The sequence below is a fragment of the Microtus ochrogaster genome, chromosome 1 (assembly GCF_000317375.1).
Source record: "Microtus ochrogaster isolate Prairie Vole_2 chromosome 1, MicOch1.0, whole genome shotgun sequence".
Taxonomy (NCBI): Eukaryota; Metazoa; Chordata; class Mammalia; order Rodentia; family Cricetidae; genus Microtus; species Microtus ochrogaster.
This window is the reverse complement of record NC_022009.1, coordinates 22,215,410-22,233,870: the sequence shown is the minus strand read 5'-3', so window position 1 is coordinate 22,233,870 and position 18,461 is coordinate 22,215,410. Positions and strand designations below refer to the sequence as shown.

The 18,461-nt window shown below is 41.8% G+C and overlaps 2 protein-coding genes across 3 annotated transcripts in view; both read right to left on the bottom strand.

Moving 5' to 3' along the window:
• Positions 1-15,929, bottom strand: part of Bbof1 (basal body orientation factor 1) — a 31,679-nt gene extending 15,750 nt beyond the window's left edge. For both annotated transcript variants that reach the window (XM_005343346.2, XM_005343344.3), the window contains exons 1-5: positions 15,792-15,929; positions 13,108-13,336; positions 10,462-10,527; positions 8,636-8,779; positions 401-481 (exon numbers count right to left, since the gene is read on the bottom strand). In XM_005343346.2, the coding sequence (XP_005343403.1) occupies positions 401-481; positions 8,636-8,779; positions 10,462-10,527; positions 13,108-13,336; positions 15,792-15,844 (573 nt within the window). In that variant the 5' untranslated portion in view covers positions 15,845-15,929. The remainder of the gene's footprint in view (positions 1-400; positions 482-8,635; positions 8,780-10,461; positions 10,528-13,107; positions 13,337-15,791) is intronic.
• LOC101995586 (RING finger protein 113A) lies at positions 3,165-4,464 on the bottom strand. Its single transcript, XM_005343343.3, has one exon. The coding sequence runs from the start codon at positions 4,415-4,417 to the stop codon at positions 3,404-3,406; it is 1,014 nt and encodes a 337-aa protein (XP_005343400.1). The 5' UTR covers positions 4,418-4,464; the 3' UTR covers positions 3,165-3,403.
• Positions 15,930-18,461: the final 2,532 nt, after the last annotated feature.

Below are 18,461 nucleotides of genomic sequence, written 5' to 3'. Positions count from 1 at the left end.
AAAAACAAACAAACAAAAAACTGGAAAAAAATTAGACACTGAGTTTTAAAGAATGTAAAGATAGTTTTTCCTCATTTGTATTCTATTTTTTTTCTTTTCTTTTTCTTTTTGATATAAGTCTTAGCTCAGAGCTAGCTTTGGACTCAAGATCCTCCTGCCTCAGCATCTTTTTTTATTTCATTTATTTATTTATTAAAGATTTCTGCCTTCTCCCCGCCACCGCCTCCCATTTCCTTCCCCCTCCCTGCCTCAGCATCTTAAGTGCATACCACTACACTTATTTTCTGCTACTTGATAACATTTTCTAGATGATACCAATGGAATGTTGGAATGCTCAGAATGCATATAAACATACTTTTTCCTAGTAAACAAAGCATTTCTTAACACTAATATTCTATACCTTTTCTTCAAAAAATCTGCTTTCTAGTCTTCTAAGAGTCTCCTGATGATTTTTCTCTGAGTTTCTTAAATTTTCTTTCAGCTAAAAAGAGAGAAAAAAAATGGCTCAAAGATTGAATGGGACATATTCAGAGAAAATCATGAAGATACATTGTATATCATATAGTCTTGAAACATAAACACAGAATCAAATGTCATCTCCTCTGAGCACATTTTCCTTAACTATCTACCAGATTGGATTGAGTTTCTTAAAGACTTTCCATGAGTAACCATTCCCAGGGCATTCAGATATTTTCTCTTAAGATATACGAAATTCGGAGTCACAAAATACATAGTCTGCAACTATAAAGATGATAACTGCTCAGCAGTTAAAGCACTTCCAAGCAAGAGAAGCAGCTCAGAGCCCTAGAATTCCTGTGCATGACAGGTGCTGGGCCACCCACCTATAATTCCAGCTGGAAGATGAAAGGCAAGGAATCCTCAGAGGAAGCTAACGAGGGAAGACAGGTTTTATCAGGAACTCTGCGTTTGATTGAGACTGCCTCAAAGAATACGGTGAAAGAATGATTGAGGAAGATTCCCTCCCACCTGAGGCCTCCACATACATGTACACACACTAACATAATACACACATGCTTAAGAAAAAGGGGGAAAAGGAATAATACACTTATCTCAGGCCTAGTGTGGTGGCACACACCTTTAATCCCAGCACTCGGGAGGCAGAGGCAGGTGGATCTCTGTGTCTATGAAGGTGTTTTTAGGAGGGTTCAGTGACTGGTGAGATATCTAAGTGATTACGAGCATTTAATGTTTTTCCAGAGGTTTGGTTTCTAACACCCATGTTTGGTGACTTACAATTGCCTATAATTCCAGCTATTAGCAATCTGACGTCTTCTTTTGGCCTCTATGGGCATACAAACACAGATATACTTAATACACACACATGCACACACAAAATCTTTTAAAAATAGAAAGGTTCACCTCAAGAGAAGAACCACCCCAAATGTAGGCAGCACTATTCACTAGTTTTGGGTCCAGGATTGAATGTGAGAAGATAGCAAATGGAGTACCAGCATTTCTCATTCTTTGCTTCTAACTGTGGGTGTGACCAGCTGCTTTGCATTTTTGAGGCCATTACATCCCCAGCATGATACATCCCCATCATGATGAACTGCACTCAAATTGTAAGCCAAATGTTGCTTTTGTCACAAGTCTTCTTCACAAGGAGAAAAGTACCCAATACATGTAAGATTTAAACAATACAAGTAAAGCATTTAGCACAATAAACATTTAATGGCATAATGTTATCTTCACCTATTATAATCTGCCCTAATATACTAAATCTCCATTTTTTTTAAAGATTTATTAATTATGTTTACAGTATTCTGTCTGCATGCATGCTGCAGGCCAGAAGAGGGCACCAGATCTCATTACAGATGGTTGTGAGCCACCATGTGGTTGCTGGGAATTGAACTCAGGACCTCTGGAAGAGCAGCCAGTGCTCTTAACCTCTGAGCCATCTCTCCAGCCCCTAAATCTCCATTTTATTATTTCTTTCAGATGTTCTTTCTTACTGTTTGTATTTGAGTTTTGAAATGGCATATTTTGTCACACTTTCAAAATTAATGTCAATATGCCAGTTAATGTATGGTTCAGATATTCCCCACCCAGGTGTCTAGAGATGGAGCTCTGATACATCATAAGACTCCCCAAAATCCATATATCAATAAAAAATCTTTCAGAAGATAATTAGTGGGGTCAACAAAATGGCTTAATGGGTAAAGGTACCAAGGAGTCACACAGTGGAAGAAACTGACTCCCAATTCTATTCTGACTTCTACACACAGATAAATAAACAAAAGTTATGGTGAAAATTAGTAGCTGAGCATAGTGACTCACACTTGTAAGCCTAGCAGTTGTAAGTCTGAGGCAAAAATCCCAAATTCAAGGCCTGCCTAGAGGGGGCTGGAGAGATGGCTCAGTGGTTAAGAGCATTGCCTGTTCTTCCAAAGGTCCTGAGTTCAATTCCCAGCAACCACATGGTGGCTCACAACCATCTGTAGATGGTCTGGTGCCCTCTTCTGGCCTACAGACATACACACAGACAGAATATTGTATACATAATTAATAAATAAATATTTTTTTTAAAAAAAGAAAACTTTTTTTTAAAAAAAAGGCCTGCCTGGAATATGTAATGAGTTGTAGATCAGTCTGAGACACAGAGAGACTGTCTCAAAACCCCAAACAAAGAGCGACTGAGATGACACAGGAGGAAAAAGGTAAGGGCATCTGTCACACAGGCTGGCAACTTCCTAAGTTAGTTTTATAAGTAAAAGTGGCTAGAGGTGACTCCACAAAGTTGTCTCTGACCTCCCTTATTGCACAAAGGCAGAAGCATTCATACACACACCATACTTACACAACAAAACACTCATTTCACTTTCAGTGTCTTCTTTAAAATACATGACTTGAATTCCTTTTCATACGGTAAATGTCTTCAGACTCTTACAAGTCTATACAAATAAAAATCTCTTACCTAACATAGACATTCCAATTTTAAGTATGTGGGCCCCTCACCTCTGCTTCATTTCTTTCACATTTGAGACTCCACAGAACTGCCCTGTTTTGTTTTTTTTTTTCCAGTAAGGCAATAACTTTGCCCTTGAATTTTAAGTGTTCCGCTCTCTGAGGAATGCCTAAAACCTACTTCTCCAATAGGTGGCGACATTGTTCTTTTAAAAAGAAAAACCACATCAGGGCACTAGAGTATGAACTAGTTATTAATTTATTTTAACTTAGAATGTATAGCTATACACAGGATGGCAGTCTGAGAGTTCAACAAGTCAACTGTACTGATTTAATCTGCAGCATTGTTACATAAAACAAAACTTGGATACTCTTCCTAGAAAATTTAATATTCCTTCAATGTTGGTTGGTTTTTGAGGTGACCAAAACAAAAAGTACTTTGAGATCTGACAAGTATGGAAAACCTAAGTAACGGCAATTAGACTCCATCAGGGTCTTCTGGGGTGTTGGAAGCACCACGCTCTGCTGTTTGATACTTCTCCAGTTTAGCAATCAATTCTTTCGCGGGATTGAAGACCCCATAGGTCTGCTGCTCACAAACATAGCAGCGTGGAGTGGTACGGTAATGCTGCAGCGCACAGGCCTCGCAGAAATAATGCTTACACTTGGTGACAACTGGATTTCGGAAGGTTTGGCGACAGATGAAACATTTGAATGGTATTTCGTCATCATCACTTTCTACTTCGTAGTTTTCATCTTCATACACACCATAACGGCCCTCATCAAGCTCACGTTCTATCTGCCACCCGTGTTTGTAATCTGAACGGTCATGGAGGAATTTGCAGCTGTCTCCAAAGCCACAGAAGCCGGTTTCCTTGTAGTCCTTACAGATGTCAGGCTGGTAATCCCAGCGTACGGTGGCACGTAGATGTTCAGGGGCTCGGATGGGGCCTTTTCTCACCATGCCGGAGGAGGCATTGCCCATGGACGTATCCTTGGGCTTCATGTATTTCTGATAATTATTAATTCCACGATAGATCTTGTCATCCTCCTTGCCTCTCAACTCCTCCTGGATTTTCTGGCTGCGCTCAAAGATGGCCTGTGCGTCTTTCTCCTTTTCTGTGTCCAGCTCGTAAACAGCTGTCGCCCCCATATCTTCCGGCCCCACCGGTTTCGCCGAGCGCGTGGACTTGTAGACTACGCCCAGACTCTCATTCTCGGTCTTCTCTTCCTCTTCGCTGCTCAGATCACAGTAGGCCGCCTTCTGTTTACCACTGCCACTCGTCTTCTGAATCATTGGATTGTGGGTGGCCCGCTTTTTCTCTGGTCTCACCACTGCGCAGCTCTCGTCGCTACTGCCTCCGCTTTCCCCAGAGTCGGGGTCGCACACTGGCCGCTTCCGGCGGCCAGCACTCCCTTTCCGCCCGGGCTTTTTGAAGAGGAAAGAGCACACCTGGTCCGCCGACTTTCCCTGAGAAACTTGCTCTGCCATCTTCGACTTCGGAGCGCTGAAACGGCTAGCAGTATCTACGGGATGCTGGGTGGCGCAGGATACTACGTCATTCGCAGCTACGTCACTACAGAGCCGCACTCTGTCGGTCACTGGGGCCGAGAACGTCAGAGCGCATGCACCAGTCAACAAAGATTTAAGAAAAAGACCCCTCAGTCTTTAGTTAAATGCTGTTGTGCTTCTTGTTTTGCAATGAATACAAAATTTCCGGCTCAAAGAATTTACAATCTAGTAGGGAAGATAAGGTAAATCAAGATGTGTTCTGTATCAAATCCCTTGGGAAGACAGAAGGAATCTTAAACAGGACTCTAGGGGAAGGCCTGGGGAGAAAGAGCATTTAAGGTAAGCCTTTGAAGGCTAGGAGAAATTTTAATGGATAGACATCTATCAGAAATCTATTAAAATAAAATATTCTGAACAAAGCAAGAAAGACAGAACTGGAGTGTAGCTGATAGATTGCTTGTCAAGCATGCCCAAGGCTCTGACTTCAAGCACAAATAAAGGAGAAGACTTAAAAGTTACGTGAATACCCAATTTGGGTAAATTAATGAATAAAAGACCATGTATTGGTGTAAGTGTATTGTTATAAAAGATTAAAATTTAATTTAAGCTAGGCATGGTGGTGCACACTTTTGATCTTAGCACTTGTAAGACAGAGGTCAGTAGACCTCTGTGAGTTCCAGTCTGACCTGGTCTACAAAATGATTTCCAGGACAGTCAGAGCTGTTACAAAGAGAAACCCCGTCTTGAAAAACAAAAACAGGCAGGGCAGTGGTGCGCATGCCTTTAATCCCAGCACTTGAGAGGCAGAGGCGGGCGGATCTCTGTGAGCTCGAGGCCAGCCTGGTTTACCAGGCTAGTTCCAGGACAGACTCCAAAGATACAGAGAAACCTTGTCTCGAAAAACCAAAAAAAAAAAAAAAAAAAAAAGGAAAATAGAAACAAAAAATAAAATTAGATTGGTGTACAGTCTTCACTTAGATATTAGGCTGCTTAGACAATATGCTCTTTACAACTGAGAAATATAGATTCTTGAGGGAAGTGATCAGATCATCAGAACTGATATTTTAAAGATTCCTAATGGAATTGAGGCATTCCTGTAATCCTAACACATAGGAGGCAGAGGCAAGAAGAGCAGCTCAGAGCCACCCTGGGCTACATGAGACCCTTCTCAAAATAAAATTAAGGTGGGGCTTATAGAGATGATTCAGCGATTAATAGCATGTATTGCCCTTGCAGAAGATCCGAGTTCAGTTCCCAATACCAATATAAGTTGGCTAACAACTGCCTATAATTTCAGCTACAGAGGCTCTAAAACTCTTCTAGCCTCTTTGGGTACATGCACACACCCCAACACCTATACACATAACTAAAAATAAAATCTGAGGAAAAAAAGGAAAAAACAAAATAATTCTGGAGGCTTATGCCTGTAATCCTAGCACCTGAGAGGTTGAGGCAGGGATGTTGTAACAAGCATGAGGCCAATCTGGGTATACAGAAAGTTCCAGGCCAGCTTTTATACAACAAGGTTGTGTCTCAAGCAACCTAAACAGACCGGCTGCTGTGTATACTTAGGGTTATAAGGGTGTGTGGTGGTTACAATTCTTTGATGCTATCTTCAAATGATGGAACCTGATTTCCACCCCTAAAATGTGGACCTGATTTAGAGACTCTCCAGAAATGTTGCTATGCCACTGGAAACGATGTCATGAGGAAAGCTGCTGGGCTGGGGTCCAGGTCAACAGTAGAGTGCTTTCACAGCATACGCAAGGCCCTGGATTCCATCCCTATACACACACACACACACACACACACACACACACACACACACGAGGATAGCTTCTGCACACTCTTGAATTATTCACTCTCAGTGTTACCCAACATATATCTAGGACACTCAAGCAGCTTACCTAGTGTCCAGTTGAACGATGCTGAGGCCTACCGTCTGTCACTGACAACACCTGCACAGCCATATGAATGTGCCAATTTGGAAGCAAATTCTTAAGCTTTAATCAAGTGTTGTAATAGGAGCAGTGGGGCTGCGTCCCCAGCACCCTGGCCACCTGGCTAGCTTATGCCCCAAAATAACAACACACAAATTGTTTTCATTTAAACACTGCTTGGCCCTTTAGCTCTAGCCCTTACTGGCTAATTCTGATATCTCGATCAACCCATCTCTAATAATCTGTGAGCACCAGTCTTAGCACCCGTCTTACCGGGAAGATTCTAGCCTACGTCCATCCTGGGTTGGAGCTTCATCGCGTGTGTCTCCCCAGGAGCGGGGAGCATGGTGTCTCTCTGAGGCGTCTGCCCCTGAGAGGAGAGCTGTCGAGTCTGAGCTCACTTCCTCTTCCTCCCAGCATTCTGTTCTGTTTACTCCACCCACCTATGTTTTAACCTATGAGGGCCAAGCAGTTTCTTTATTGCTTAACCAATGAAATCAACAGATTGATATATGACACTCCCACATCACTTCCCCTTTTTCTGTTTAAACAAAAAAAAGGAGGCTTTAACTTTAACATAGCAAAATTATATATAACAAAACAGTTATCAAGCAAGAATTACAGTTACAATATTTATATCTATTTTATCTTTTATCATAACAATGGAAAACTATAACTATCTATTCTCCAACTGCATCAAAGACTCCAGAAGAATACAATATTACCTAAGCAAACAAAAACTAAGCAACTTTTAAAACTCTAGAAATGACAGAGACATCTCGCTGCCTGTACAGTCACCCAAAGTTCCTCTGTACCGTTGGGGCATCCATCTTCAGCCTACAGGCCCATAGTTTCCAGCAGACATTTCCACAAAGCAGGAAATTTCAAAGGCAGTCACTATCTGCTGTGTCCTGCAGAATGTCTTGCAGACTCCTTCATGAATCAGTAACCCCAAAAGATCATCTCACCTTTAGGCAGGTTCAGTAGTCCTCTCTCTGTGGGTTCTCTGTTTCCAGTTTATGTAATAGTCCAGGCAAGAGCAGTTTCTTGCCCAAATGGCTATCAAACTCCATAAGGATCCTCTTCGATGCCCATCTTCCTCTTGAAGTAGATTGGTGCTGCCAGGAGCAGAGTGTCTCATTGTCATGAAAAACCCTAAGTTATTAGAACATTTAAAATGCCATATTCTATAATCTTTGAAAAATATGAAGAATGCCTATCTAAAATATATCTATGCACATCTAGAAAATCTAACTAACATGACTACAAGCTTGATTATCCATTAACAACCTATATACATTACATTTTTAAAATGAACTACACAATCACAATACCTTAATCAAGATCAGAAACACATATACATATAACAAAATTGACCTTAAATTTAAATCACTAAAACAAAATCCATATCAATGTAAATTATTCATACCTATATCAATCAAGCATTCAGATGATTCTATCCCTAGCTATACCATGGAAATCAGAAAATAGCATAAAACAGGCCTTTCAGGAAACTTCAGTGTTTGTTCCTCACCTCATTCAACCCTACCCATACAGCCTTCTAATTTTTCCTAAAATGTCTCTCATCCTAAACACATTTTCCTGTACAACTCTCCTGCTCACAATTCCTAAGAACATATATGTAGTTTAACTACTAATATGATAGGTGCCTTGGCTGAGATTTGCCAAGTTCACAAATCAATGCCTAGAAAGAAAAAAACGTTGTCAGGCAGGTGAACGGACTCAGCAGATAAGGGTGCTTGCCACCAAGCCTGACCATCTGAGTTGACCTCTGAAACCTACGTGGTAGAAGAAAAGGACTGACCACAAGATGACCTCCTCTGACCTCCACACAGATACACTCCACACACAAACACACATATAGAAAATAGACATACAGATAACATAAATATACACAACAGATGAAATATTTCCCTTTCTTTTCTCTAAAATATCATGATTTTTCTCAGGAATAAATGTGAGGACTTTTCTGGGGGGCATTAAGTTGTTAATCCAATCTCCTTAATGAGAGACAGTTCAGTGGTCAAAAATATTTACTGCTTTTTCAGTGACGGGTTTAGTTCCCAGCACCAACGTGGTGGCTCACAACCTTCAGTCTAGTTCCAGGGTATCCAGCATCCTTTTCTGGCCTCCTCCAGCCCCAGGAATACATGCAGCATACTTAAATTCACACAGGCAAATATGCACAAACATAACTCCTTTTTTTTAAAGAAGAAGAAGAAACAAAGAAATTTACCTCATCTAATTCTTTTTCCACTTGGATTTTTCTCTTCTGGAATTGTTTTATTGTCTTTAACTCTGTCTGAATCATGCCAATTTCTTTGGCTTTTTGATAAAACTGTCCCTCCAACTCATTTATTTGCATAGTATACTTTTGTTCCTGTATTCAAAAAAAAAAGTAAATGAGTTAAGAAAAACAAATGTTCCACAGAACCCATGCTTTATCTGAGGCCTGAGCCATTATGGATCTCTTGAAAGAACTGTTCCACTTCTATTTTGCATAAAACTATACTTTTTGCATAAAATTTTAATTTCTGTAAAATAATGCCAGTGGGCCTTAAATAAAAAAATTTAGGAATTTGTTTTTTTGTTTGATTTTTGAGACATGGTTTCTCTGTAGCTTTGAAGCCTGTTCTTATAGACCAGGCTGGCCTGGAACTCACAAAGATTCACCTGCCTCTGCGTCCCAAGTGCTGAGATTAAAGGTGTGCACCACCACGCCAGGCATTTTTTGTTTTTTGTCTATATAGCACAGAAAGTAGAATGTGTGGTTAGTATGTGAAACCCTGGTTCAGACCCCAGAAGAAAATAAAACCCAAATCCATCTGTAATGAGGTCTGGTGCCCTCTTCAGGCCTGCAGACATACACACAGACAGAATATTGTATACATAATAAATAAATAAATAAATATTTAAAAAAAAACCCAAATCAAATAAGACGCCTCTAAAATTGAAAGCTTCTGTGTTTGGCTGGCAACACAATCTTACAGAAAGGAATTTCATATTATATTTAAGACACGGTCTTCCCACTGGCTTCCCTTCAACTTCCTTAGCCTCCCACTACTGTGCCCTTGAACTATGTAGCCTAGGCTAGTTTTGAACTCTCAGCAATCCTCCTGCCTCAGTCTCCTGAATGCTAGAATTGTAGAATGAGCCACACCTGGTTTTCACCTAGTTTTAAAAAAAAGCAGTAGTGTCATGCATGAAATCCTGGGTTCAATCCTCAACACCACACGGAGGAAATATTTTTGCAGTTTTGATCAGAGACCTTTATTGATATGTATTAGGAGAGAAACCACCTGCCCTCAAAAAGTTTTACATTATTTTGAACTCTTCTAGCAATCTACAGGTGGTGATATTAGTGTTCTGAGATTGTTACTGTAGTAAGTCCTAAGTAATAAGGTAATTATACTGATATCATTTAGAAGTCTCTGTAAGGGATAAAGGTGTATCATACATCAAAATAAAAATCCTGTGTGTGAGTCTCGGTGTGTAACATAAGGTATAACATCTGCCAGCATGAAGCCGCCTCTGGGTTTGATCTTTAGCACACAACCCAGCCCGATATTCTTGCATCTGTACTCCAAGTATTATTACTCATTTTGGAACTCGATATCCATGTTTTTTGAGACAAGATTTTGCTATGTTGCCCATGACACTGACCTTGAGATCATCTAAACTCCTAGGCTTAAGTAGAACTCCTACTTCAGCCTTTGAAGTAGCTGGTGTGTGTCACATACCCCTATAAGATGCTACTTTGGGACATTTGTATAAACAAGTACATGAGTTTTATATTTGTTTATTTATTTTGTTTTGTTTTTGATTGATCTGGGGATCAATGATTCTGAACCCCCCTTTTCACTTTTTTTTAATTTTTTTTTTTTTTTTTTTTTTTTTTTTTTTTGAGTCAGGGTTTCTCTGTGTAACAGTCTTGACTGTGCTAGGATTAAAGGTAGGCATACACTAGTTCCTTCCAGCTTCACTTATTGGGCCTAAAATAACCAAACTCACTAGAAATCTGGTTCCCTAATAAGTAAACTACTAGTATATGTAGATACTTACCAATTTTTCCTTCTCTTCTTTGGCTTTTTCCTTTGTTTCAACTAATTGCTGTTTCAGTTTTTCTATCTATAGAAGACAAAATGCAAGAGTAAGGTGACAGAGAATTGCCTTTTTTTTTTTTTTTTGGTTTTTCGAGTCGAGACAGGGTTTCTCTGTTGCTTTGGAGCCTGTCCTGGAACTAGCTCTTCTAGACCAGGCTGGTCTCGAACTCACAGAGATCCTCCTGCCTCTGCCTCCCGAGTGCTGGGATTAAAGGCGTGCGCCACCACCGCCCGGCCACAGAATTGCTTTGTCTCCTATTTCTATTCATAAGATTTATTAATTTATGTAATAGTCAAGACAGTAAGCCAGGAAAGACAGTGAAGTAGGAAGGGACAGGGATTTTCTCATATACTTAATCTGTTATTGGCATTTCCAAGATCTAGCTAACATCAGAATTACGTGGATAATTTTTTTGTTGTTGTAAAATACACAACATTGGGCTGGAGAAATGACTCAGTGACTCAGAGTGTTTACTGCTCTTGCAGAGGACCCAAGCCTAATTCCTAGCACCCACTTGGCAGCTCACAACTGCTTATAACTCCAGTACCAGGATCTGATATCTTCTGGCCTCCGTACAGACTCCTGCATGGATATGATGCTCAGGCACACACAGATACACATAAAAACCACAACGTTGAATTTACTCTGGCAACCTCTCCTTTTTAAATACAGTTTTTCGAGATAGGATTTCACTGTATAGTGCTGGCTATCCTGGATCTCACTGTGTAGACCAGGATGCCCTCAAATTCAGAGATTCACCTGCCTCTGCCTCGTGAGTGCCACCACCACCAGGCTCTGTCAACCATTTTTAAGTGCTCTCAGGTAAGTGGTTCTTGTTCTTGTTGTTACCTAAAAGGTCTTTAGAATTTTTCATTTTTTTAATATTTATTTATTATGTATACAATATTCTATTTGTGTGTCTGCCTGCAGGCCAGAAGAGGGCATCAGATCTCATTTCAGATGGTTGTGAGCCACCATGTGGTTGCCGGGAATTGAACTCAGGACCTTTGGAAGAGCAGGCAATGCTCTTAACCGCTGAGCCATCTCTCCAGCCCCTAGAATTTTTCATTTTGCAATTCTCCTTTTTCTCTCCTCTTTGCCTCTGGCAATCACATTTTACTTTGTTTCTTTTTTTGGGGGGGGAGGGGTTTCGAGACAGGGTTTCTCTGTGGTTTTGGAGCCTGTCCTGGAACAAGCTCTTATAGACCAGGCTGGTCTCGAACTCACAGAGATCCGCCTGCCTCTGCCTCCCGAGTGCTGGGATTAAAGGCATATGCCACCACCACCCGGCTTTTACTTTGTTTCTTAAATCTGAATCCCTTATGTATTTCAAATTACTTGAATCATACAGCATTTGACCACATGTTACTGGTTTATATCATGTACCATAATGTCCCTGAAGTTTACTATACTGTAGCATGTTACATGGTTTTCTTAAGGCTATCCAATTGTTTATAAATATGTAAACCTTATTATCTTTTTCTTTTTGGGGAGGAGTGATGGGGTAGAGACAGGGTTCTGCTATGTATACATGACTGACCTGGAACTGGATATGTAGACTAGGCTAGCCGCAAACACGGAGATCTACCTGTCTCCCAGGAGTGCTGATTAAAATGTGTGCAGCCACGCCCAGCCTCACTTTATTTTCTCTATCCATCTATTTTTTAATAGATACTTAAGTTGTCAGTTGTTTTTTCGAATTTTTTAAAAATTATGTGTTGTGTATGAATATGGCCACCTTTGTATGGGTGTCACTGGTGGTCAAGAAGCATCAGATATCCCTGAAGCTGGAGTTCTAAGCAGTTGTGAGCTACCTGATGTGGGTGCTGGAAATCAAATTTAGGTCCTCTGAAAGAATAGCACACACTCTTACCTGCTAAGCCATCACTCCAGTGGTATTTTTAAACTGCTTTCATCTCTGTTGATATAGATAATGCTACAAGAAAGAAAGAAAAAGCTAATGATAGCAAAGCTATTCTGAAATAACAGCTTGCTTCAAGTGGAGTTAAGTGTAGATGGAAGTTGTCCTGCAAGCCACTCCCAAGTTAATCACTCAGAGGCTTAATATGAATTATAAATGCTCAGTCAACCGTTCAGATTTGTTACTAACTAACTCATACATAAATCAACCCATATTTCTTATCTACCCTCTGCCACATGACTCATGGCTTATTACCTCATTTTCTACATATCCTGCTTTTTCGGTGTCTTCTGGCATCTCCTTTGACCTCACCCTTCTTCATCCCTGCACCCTTAGTTTGGTTGTCCCACCTATACTCTTGCCTGGCTACTAGCCAGTCAGCTTTTTATTAAATCAATCTGAGTGACAAATCTTTACAGTGTACAAAAGGATTATTCCATAGCAGTTAAGGGCTAACTACAGTACCCTAACCATGTGATGAGATTGCAAGGTCTTACCATCTTAAAAAAAAAAAATCCCAGCATTTGAAGGCAGAGGCAGATAGATGTCTAAGTTTGAGGACAGCCAGAGTTACATAGAAAGACTCTGTCTCAAACAAATAGAAAACAAAACTTTAAAAAATATAACCATGTCACATAAACACAGAGGGAGGTTATGGGGTTCACAGTTTTCTACCTACCTACCATATTATCTTTCTCTTGATCCTGCTTCTTCAAGTAGCTTAATACAGACATAGTGTCTTTTTCCAATTTATACTGCTGTTTCTTTAAGTCTTCATTATTTTTTGCCAGTCTTCGGGAAGTATCACGATACTCAATCCTAGAGAGTTCTGTGACTTCCAATCTGGCCTCCCAAAGAGAGGCATTGGCCTTGGCTCGCTCAACCACTTGGTCCTCTGCTTTCACTACTTTCCTACAGAAGATGATAGTGAGAATATGTGACTTTCTTTACCTTATCAGCACCATTTCTCTTCTGTTGTGCTTGGCACTGCCTGGCACATAAAAGCATTCCCGTTGGGTGAATGCATTAATGAGAAATACACATCCATTTGTGTTCACGTAAGAGAAGAGGAATCTTTGGTGTGTGACTTTAGAGGACTAGAACAACAAAGAGGAAACAAGAGACCAAATGCATTTCACAAAGCTCTATACCTTCTCATTTACTTCATTCTTCCATATTTCTTCATTTATTTTTGCTGTGCTGGGTATCAGACCTGATCTCAAGCATGCTAGGGAAATACTCTACAGTTCCAGATCCTAATCTTTTCTGCTAGTTCACTCAGTTGTGAACCTTGGCTCACTCCCCTCACTATGGCTACATTTCTACATGAGGATACGTTTGTATGCCTGTAGTCTCCACACCCACTCCATCCCCAGTTTTTGTTATTGTTGTTTTGTTTTGGCTAGTTCACTCACAAATGATCAAATTATCAAAACAAGCATTTTAAATATTTTACTTGCTGGTACCACAGTAAACCAGGTTTTAAGGGAAAACACACACCATAATCATTTATGCTGAGAGGAAAAAGAAATTTAAGTAAGGCTCTAGGGATGAAGACTGGGAGCAGCAGAACAAATACCATATATTAGGTCTGATCCCCAGAACCATGAAAAACAGTAAGAGTGGATTCAAAGCTTTAAGTGATAAAAGGTGAGGTTCTTCAAAATAAATATTGCACTAGCATTAACAAAACACTACCCTATGATAGGCACTAGTTACATAAATAATGCAGAAAAGGTTTCACCTTTAATAGAATTCTAAACAGTCTCCCGAAAGCATGTAAGATCCTTCCTACTTACACTGTTTCCTTCCATATCCTCTCAACTCCTGATTCTTTACTCCTTTTGCACATCTACCTTTTGTTCTCTTCGAATTCAGGCCAGCTGCACTCCTGATTCTCCAGTCTATCCCTTTCCAGTGTGACTTAGACACTAGCAATAGACTGTCTTTCCACAGCCTCCAGCTGGGACCACACAGTATCAAGAAGTGATGCGAGCACTTAGCTGTCTCTAAGAAAAAGACCACCAAGTTACTGGAGAAACAAAGGAGGATTTCTCAAATGAGCCATGGAATATTCAAGGAATACAAAGTATGTTATTGTTCCTCCTTGTTCTCATGTGTTCTGAAGATGAAAAGCCAAAAATAATAAAACATGGCTGTGAGTAGCAGGAAGGCGATAAGCTCTCAGCAATTTTTAGAATGTTCTAGACTGAGAAGTTATATTTTGTTTTCTCAGCCACCTTGTAGAATATATATGTTAGACGTCAGGGATGTGGCTTTGTGGTAGAACACTTGCCTATCAGGAGAAGGCCTGAGTTTGATCCTTGGAGTAGGGGTAGGGAGTCTACAAATCATTAGCTTATCATTTTACACAGGAATAAAATAGAAAACACGATGGTAGTGGTTTAACTGTGGATGGTGGGATGACAGGTGATTTTTTTCTTTTTCCTTTAGTATTTCCCATATCTCCCAAGCTTTCTGTACTGAGTATAACTTGCTCTAAGTTACTCTGCTGGAGACGGAACCTAGGACCCTGCACAAGTACTCTATCACTCAGTTACACTCACACACCAAACAAGTTAACTTTTTGGTTTTTCCTCTTTCTTTCTTTCTTTCTTTCTTTCCTTTTCTTTCTTTCTTTTTATTTATTTTTTTATTTTAGAGACAGGGTTTCTCTGTGGTTTTGGTTCCTGTCCTGGCACTAGCTCTTGTAGACCAGGCTGGCCTTGAACTCACAGAGATTCGCCTGCCTCTGCCTCCCGAGTGCTGGGATTAAAGGCATGCGCCACCACCGCCCGGCTCTTTTTTTTTTGGTTTTTTTTTTTTTTGTTTTGTTTTTAAGACAAGAGCTTCCTATGTAGCCCTAGCTGCCCTAGAATTTGTGCCTCAGCCTCCAGAGCAACATGATGGCAGGGGTGCGTTTATTGAACCTATCTCCAATGAATTCACTTCATAATCACAAGTTTAAGGGATTCCTTTGCGGTTCCCACATACAGTGGTGTTGAATTCCATGTGTGCCTCCAAAGTCTTTAGGAACTACGGGGGTAGCCCACTAGGTCTATTTAGTTGACATTCTAGCGGCAACTCGTGGCACCTAGAGGTGGGGGATCTGACCAATCTGGTCAAATTCTTTTGCGTTCTCCCTTTGATCCAAAAGAATTCCTGAAAGGCCCAGGGAACAACTTTAACAACTCAGACCAGAGCCAGAATGGAGTACACCAGTTCACATCAGTCTCATAATGGAGCGCTCTAAAGATGCTAGGGCCAAGTTGGAGTTGGACAGGGCAAGAGCTGTCCTCAAAAGCCGCGGCCCTAGATGCAAACAGCCCAGAGGAAAAGGGTTGCTCTGCGTCGCCGCCGCGCTTACTTTTCTTTTTCTTTGCCTTTGTTCTTGCCTTTCCTCTTGTCCTTTGCCGGCATTTTGACTTCTCCAGGAGTCTCACCGCCGTGGTCTCCTGGTGGCCGCCACCTGGGCAGACTCGGTCTCTAAGGAAACCACCACGCCGAAGGGCTAACGTCCTCCGTGCCGTTGAGGGCACGCGGAGGGCGCACGCGCGTGACGTGAGCGCGCCGAGGGGCGGGGCGGAGAGCGCTCCGAGGAGGCTGGCGTCCGCGCCTGGGCGGCGCGCGCGGTGAGTGTGCACGAGCCCCGGCGGCGTACCTGGGGTTGGGGCCGGGCGGGAGGCCGCGAGGCTGGGAAGGGCGGGAGCGGGGCAGCGGGACGCGGGGTCGCGGCGTCCTAGCCCCGAGAGCCTGGCCTCACACCTCACGAGGCTCACTTCCTAGCGGCTCTCCGACCGCCACGCGCGCATCCGTGCTGCGCCGGTGGGGCTCGTAGCGCTTCAGATCGGGCCGGCGGCTCCTCCACGTCCCCGGCGCGGCCAGCGCGGCGGTCCTGCCCGCGTCCCTGCTGCTGCCCCCGCGGCTCCCGCGCTGCCCGGCTCATGCTTACCTCCCCTCCATCCCTGCTACGCTCTCGCGGGCTCCGGAGAGGACTGCGCACCCTGGGACGCTCCAGGCCAAACGCTTTCAGGGAGGCGGTTGACTTTTCCCAGGGCGGTGGCTGGGGCGAGGCTGCCAGCCTTCGCGGGTCAGCGCGCTCAGCCTCTCTGAAGCCGTCTCCTTACCCCGAGCTGCATGACAACGAGGGTCTTCCGCCCCTGTGTCTGCAGTGGCAGGTGCTTGGCTCCAGCCGACTCCCCGGTTACTGTTAGCAAATATCGCCCGCATCCTCTAGTGACCACAGTCTAGTCCCTTTGCTGCAAGTTGCATAAAGTTGCAAGTGCTTGCCTCTTATCCCGGGAAAAGGAGTACTCCAGTGTTCTAGTTTGTTCCCAGAGGAGGAGCCCTGTGATTATGCCTTCATTCAGTGAGAAGGAGTGAGTCATTACGGAAGACAGGTATTGTGGCTGCCAAGTCAATAGTTAGACTTATGAGTGAAAGCCCTGTTTTGCATTATCCTCCGTTTCAAATTACAGTTAGCAGTTATTTGAAACATAATTGTTAGACACCCCCCCACACACACACACAGTTCTTTAGGGAGAACTTGATTACTATGCTCTTAACTATAAGATGAAGTCCCGCCCTGCCTCATCCCTGGGGGCGTGGCTTATGTAGTTTGTAAATTTTGCAATGTGGTTGATTCGGTAAAGGACCTTAAAAACCGTTTTGAAGCATTTGCTAACATAGTTATGGAATGTTTTGACTGTTTCTGGTGCGTTCTCGCCTCTGTGTGTGACACGCCAATAGACCCACGAGCAGAATCTCATTACTTCTGAGAAACAATCTATAAAGCGCCCTATTATTGATAGCAAACAGAAAGGGAGTAGGGCATCTTCTGTCATATAGTGTATATTTAAACTTCATTACAAAAATTGATTGTAAATAAAAGCCAGTCCCAAATTTACCATTTGAACATAGGCCTACTGATAAATTCATACTCAAAAAATTTTGACTTCAGTAAGATAGCTTCTTCGTTGGTTTTTTTTTTTAACCTTTATTTTTATTTTATGTATATGAGTGCACTGCTTGCCATTGTATGTCTGTGTGCCAGGTGCTTACAGTGCCCCTGGGGGCCAGAAGAGAAAATTGGAATTGGAATTACAGATGCTTGTGAGCTAACATGTGGACGCTGGGACTCAAACTTGGGTCCTCTGGAAGAGCAGCCAGTATTCTTAATCTCAGAACTATCTCTCCAGACCCACCCCACCCCTTTTTTATATAGAGTCTCAGTGTATGTATTTGCCTGGCCTAGAACTCACAAAGATCTGCCTTCCTTTGTCTCCAAGTGCTAGAATTAATGGTGTGTACCACAATACCTGGCAAGATTGCCTCTTAATTATATGCATAGTACTTTACTTTTAATCTTTATTATTTTTTTTTAGGCAGTGTCTCATATTTGGCTCTGACTGACCTGGAACTTGCCATGTAGACCAGGCTAGCCTTGAACTCACAGAGATCTTCCTGCCTCTGCCTCCAGAGTGCTGGCTGGCTATGCATTGTGCTTTAAAATACTATATATTTTATTGTATTTTACCAAGCATAAAATAATCTATTTTGAGATTAAAATAAAATTATAGCATTTTACCCTTTTATACCTGTTTTATGAATTTCTTTTTTTTTTTTTTTTTTTTTGTTTTTCGAGACAGGGTTTCTCTGTAGCTTTGGAGCCTGTCCTGGAACTCCCTTGGTAGACCAGGCTGGCCTCGAACTCACAGAGATCCGCCTGTCTCTGCCTCCCAAGTGCTGGGATTACAGGAGTGCGCCACCACCGCCCGGCTTATGAATTTCTTTTTATAGATTAAAATATATGACATAAATATCATTTTAAGACCTACCTAAAGTTATTGATATTTCACAACTCTATTCAAAGACTACTTTTTAAAAAAATTAAAATATAGTATCCATTTTCCCTTTCCTTTCTTCCATCCAGCTGCAATCAGTCCCATGTATTCCCCTTATACTTGCACTCTCTTCCTCCTTCTTTCTTTTACAGCTTCTTTTTCTTTAACTGCTGGTACATATATAGTTTTATTTA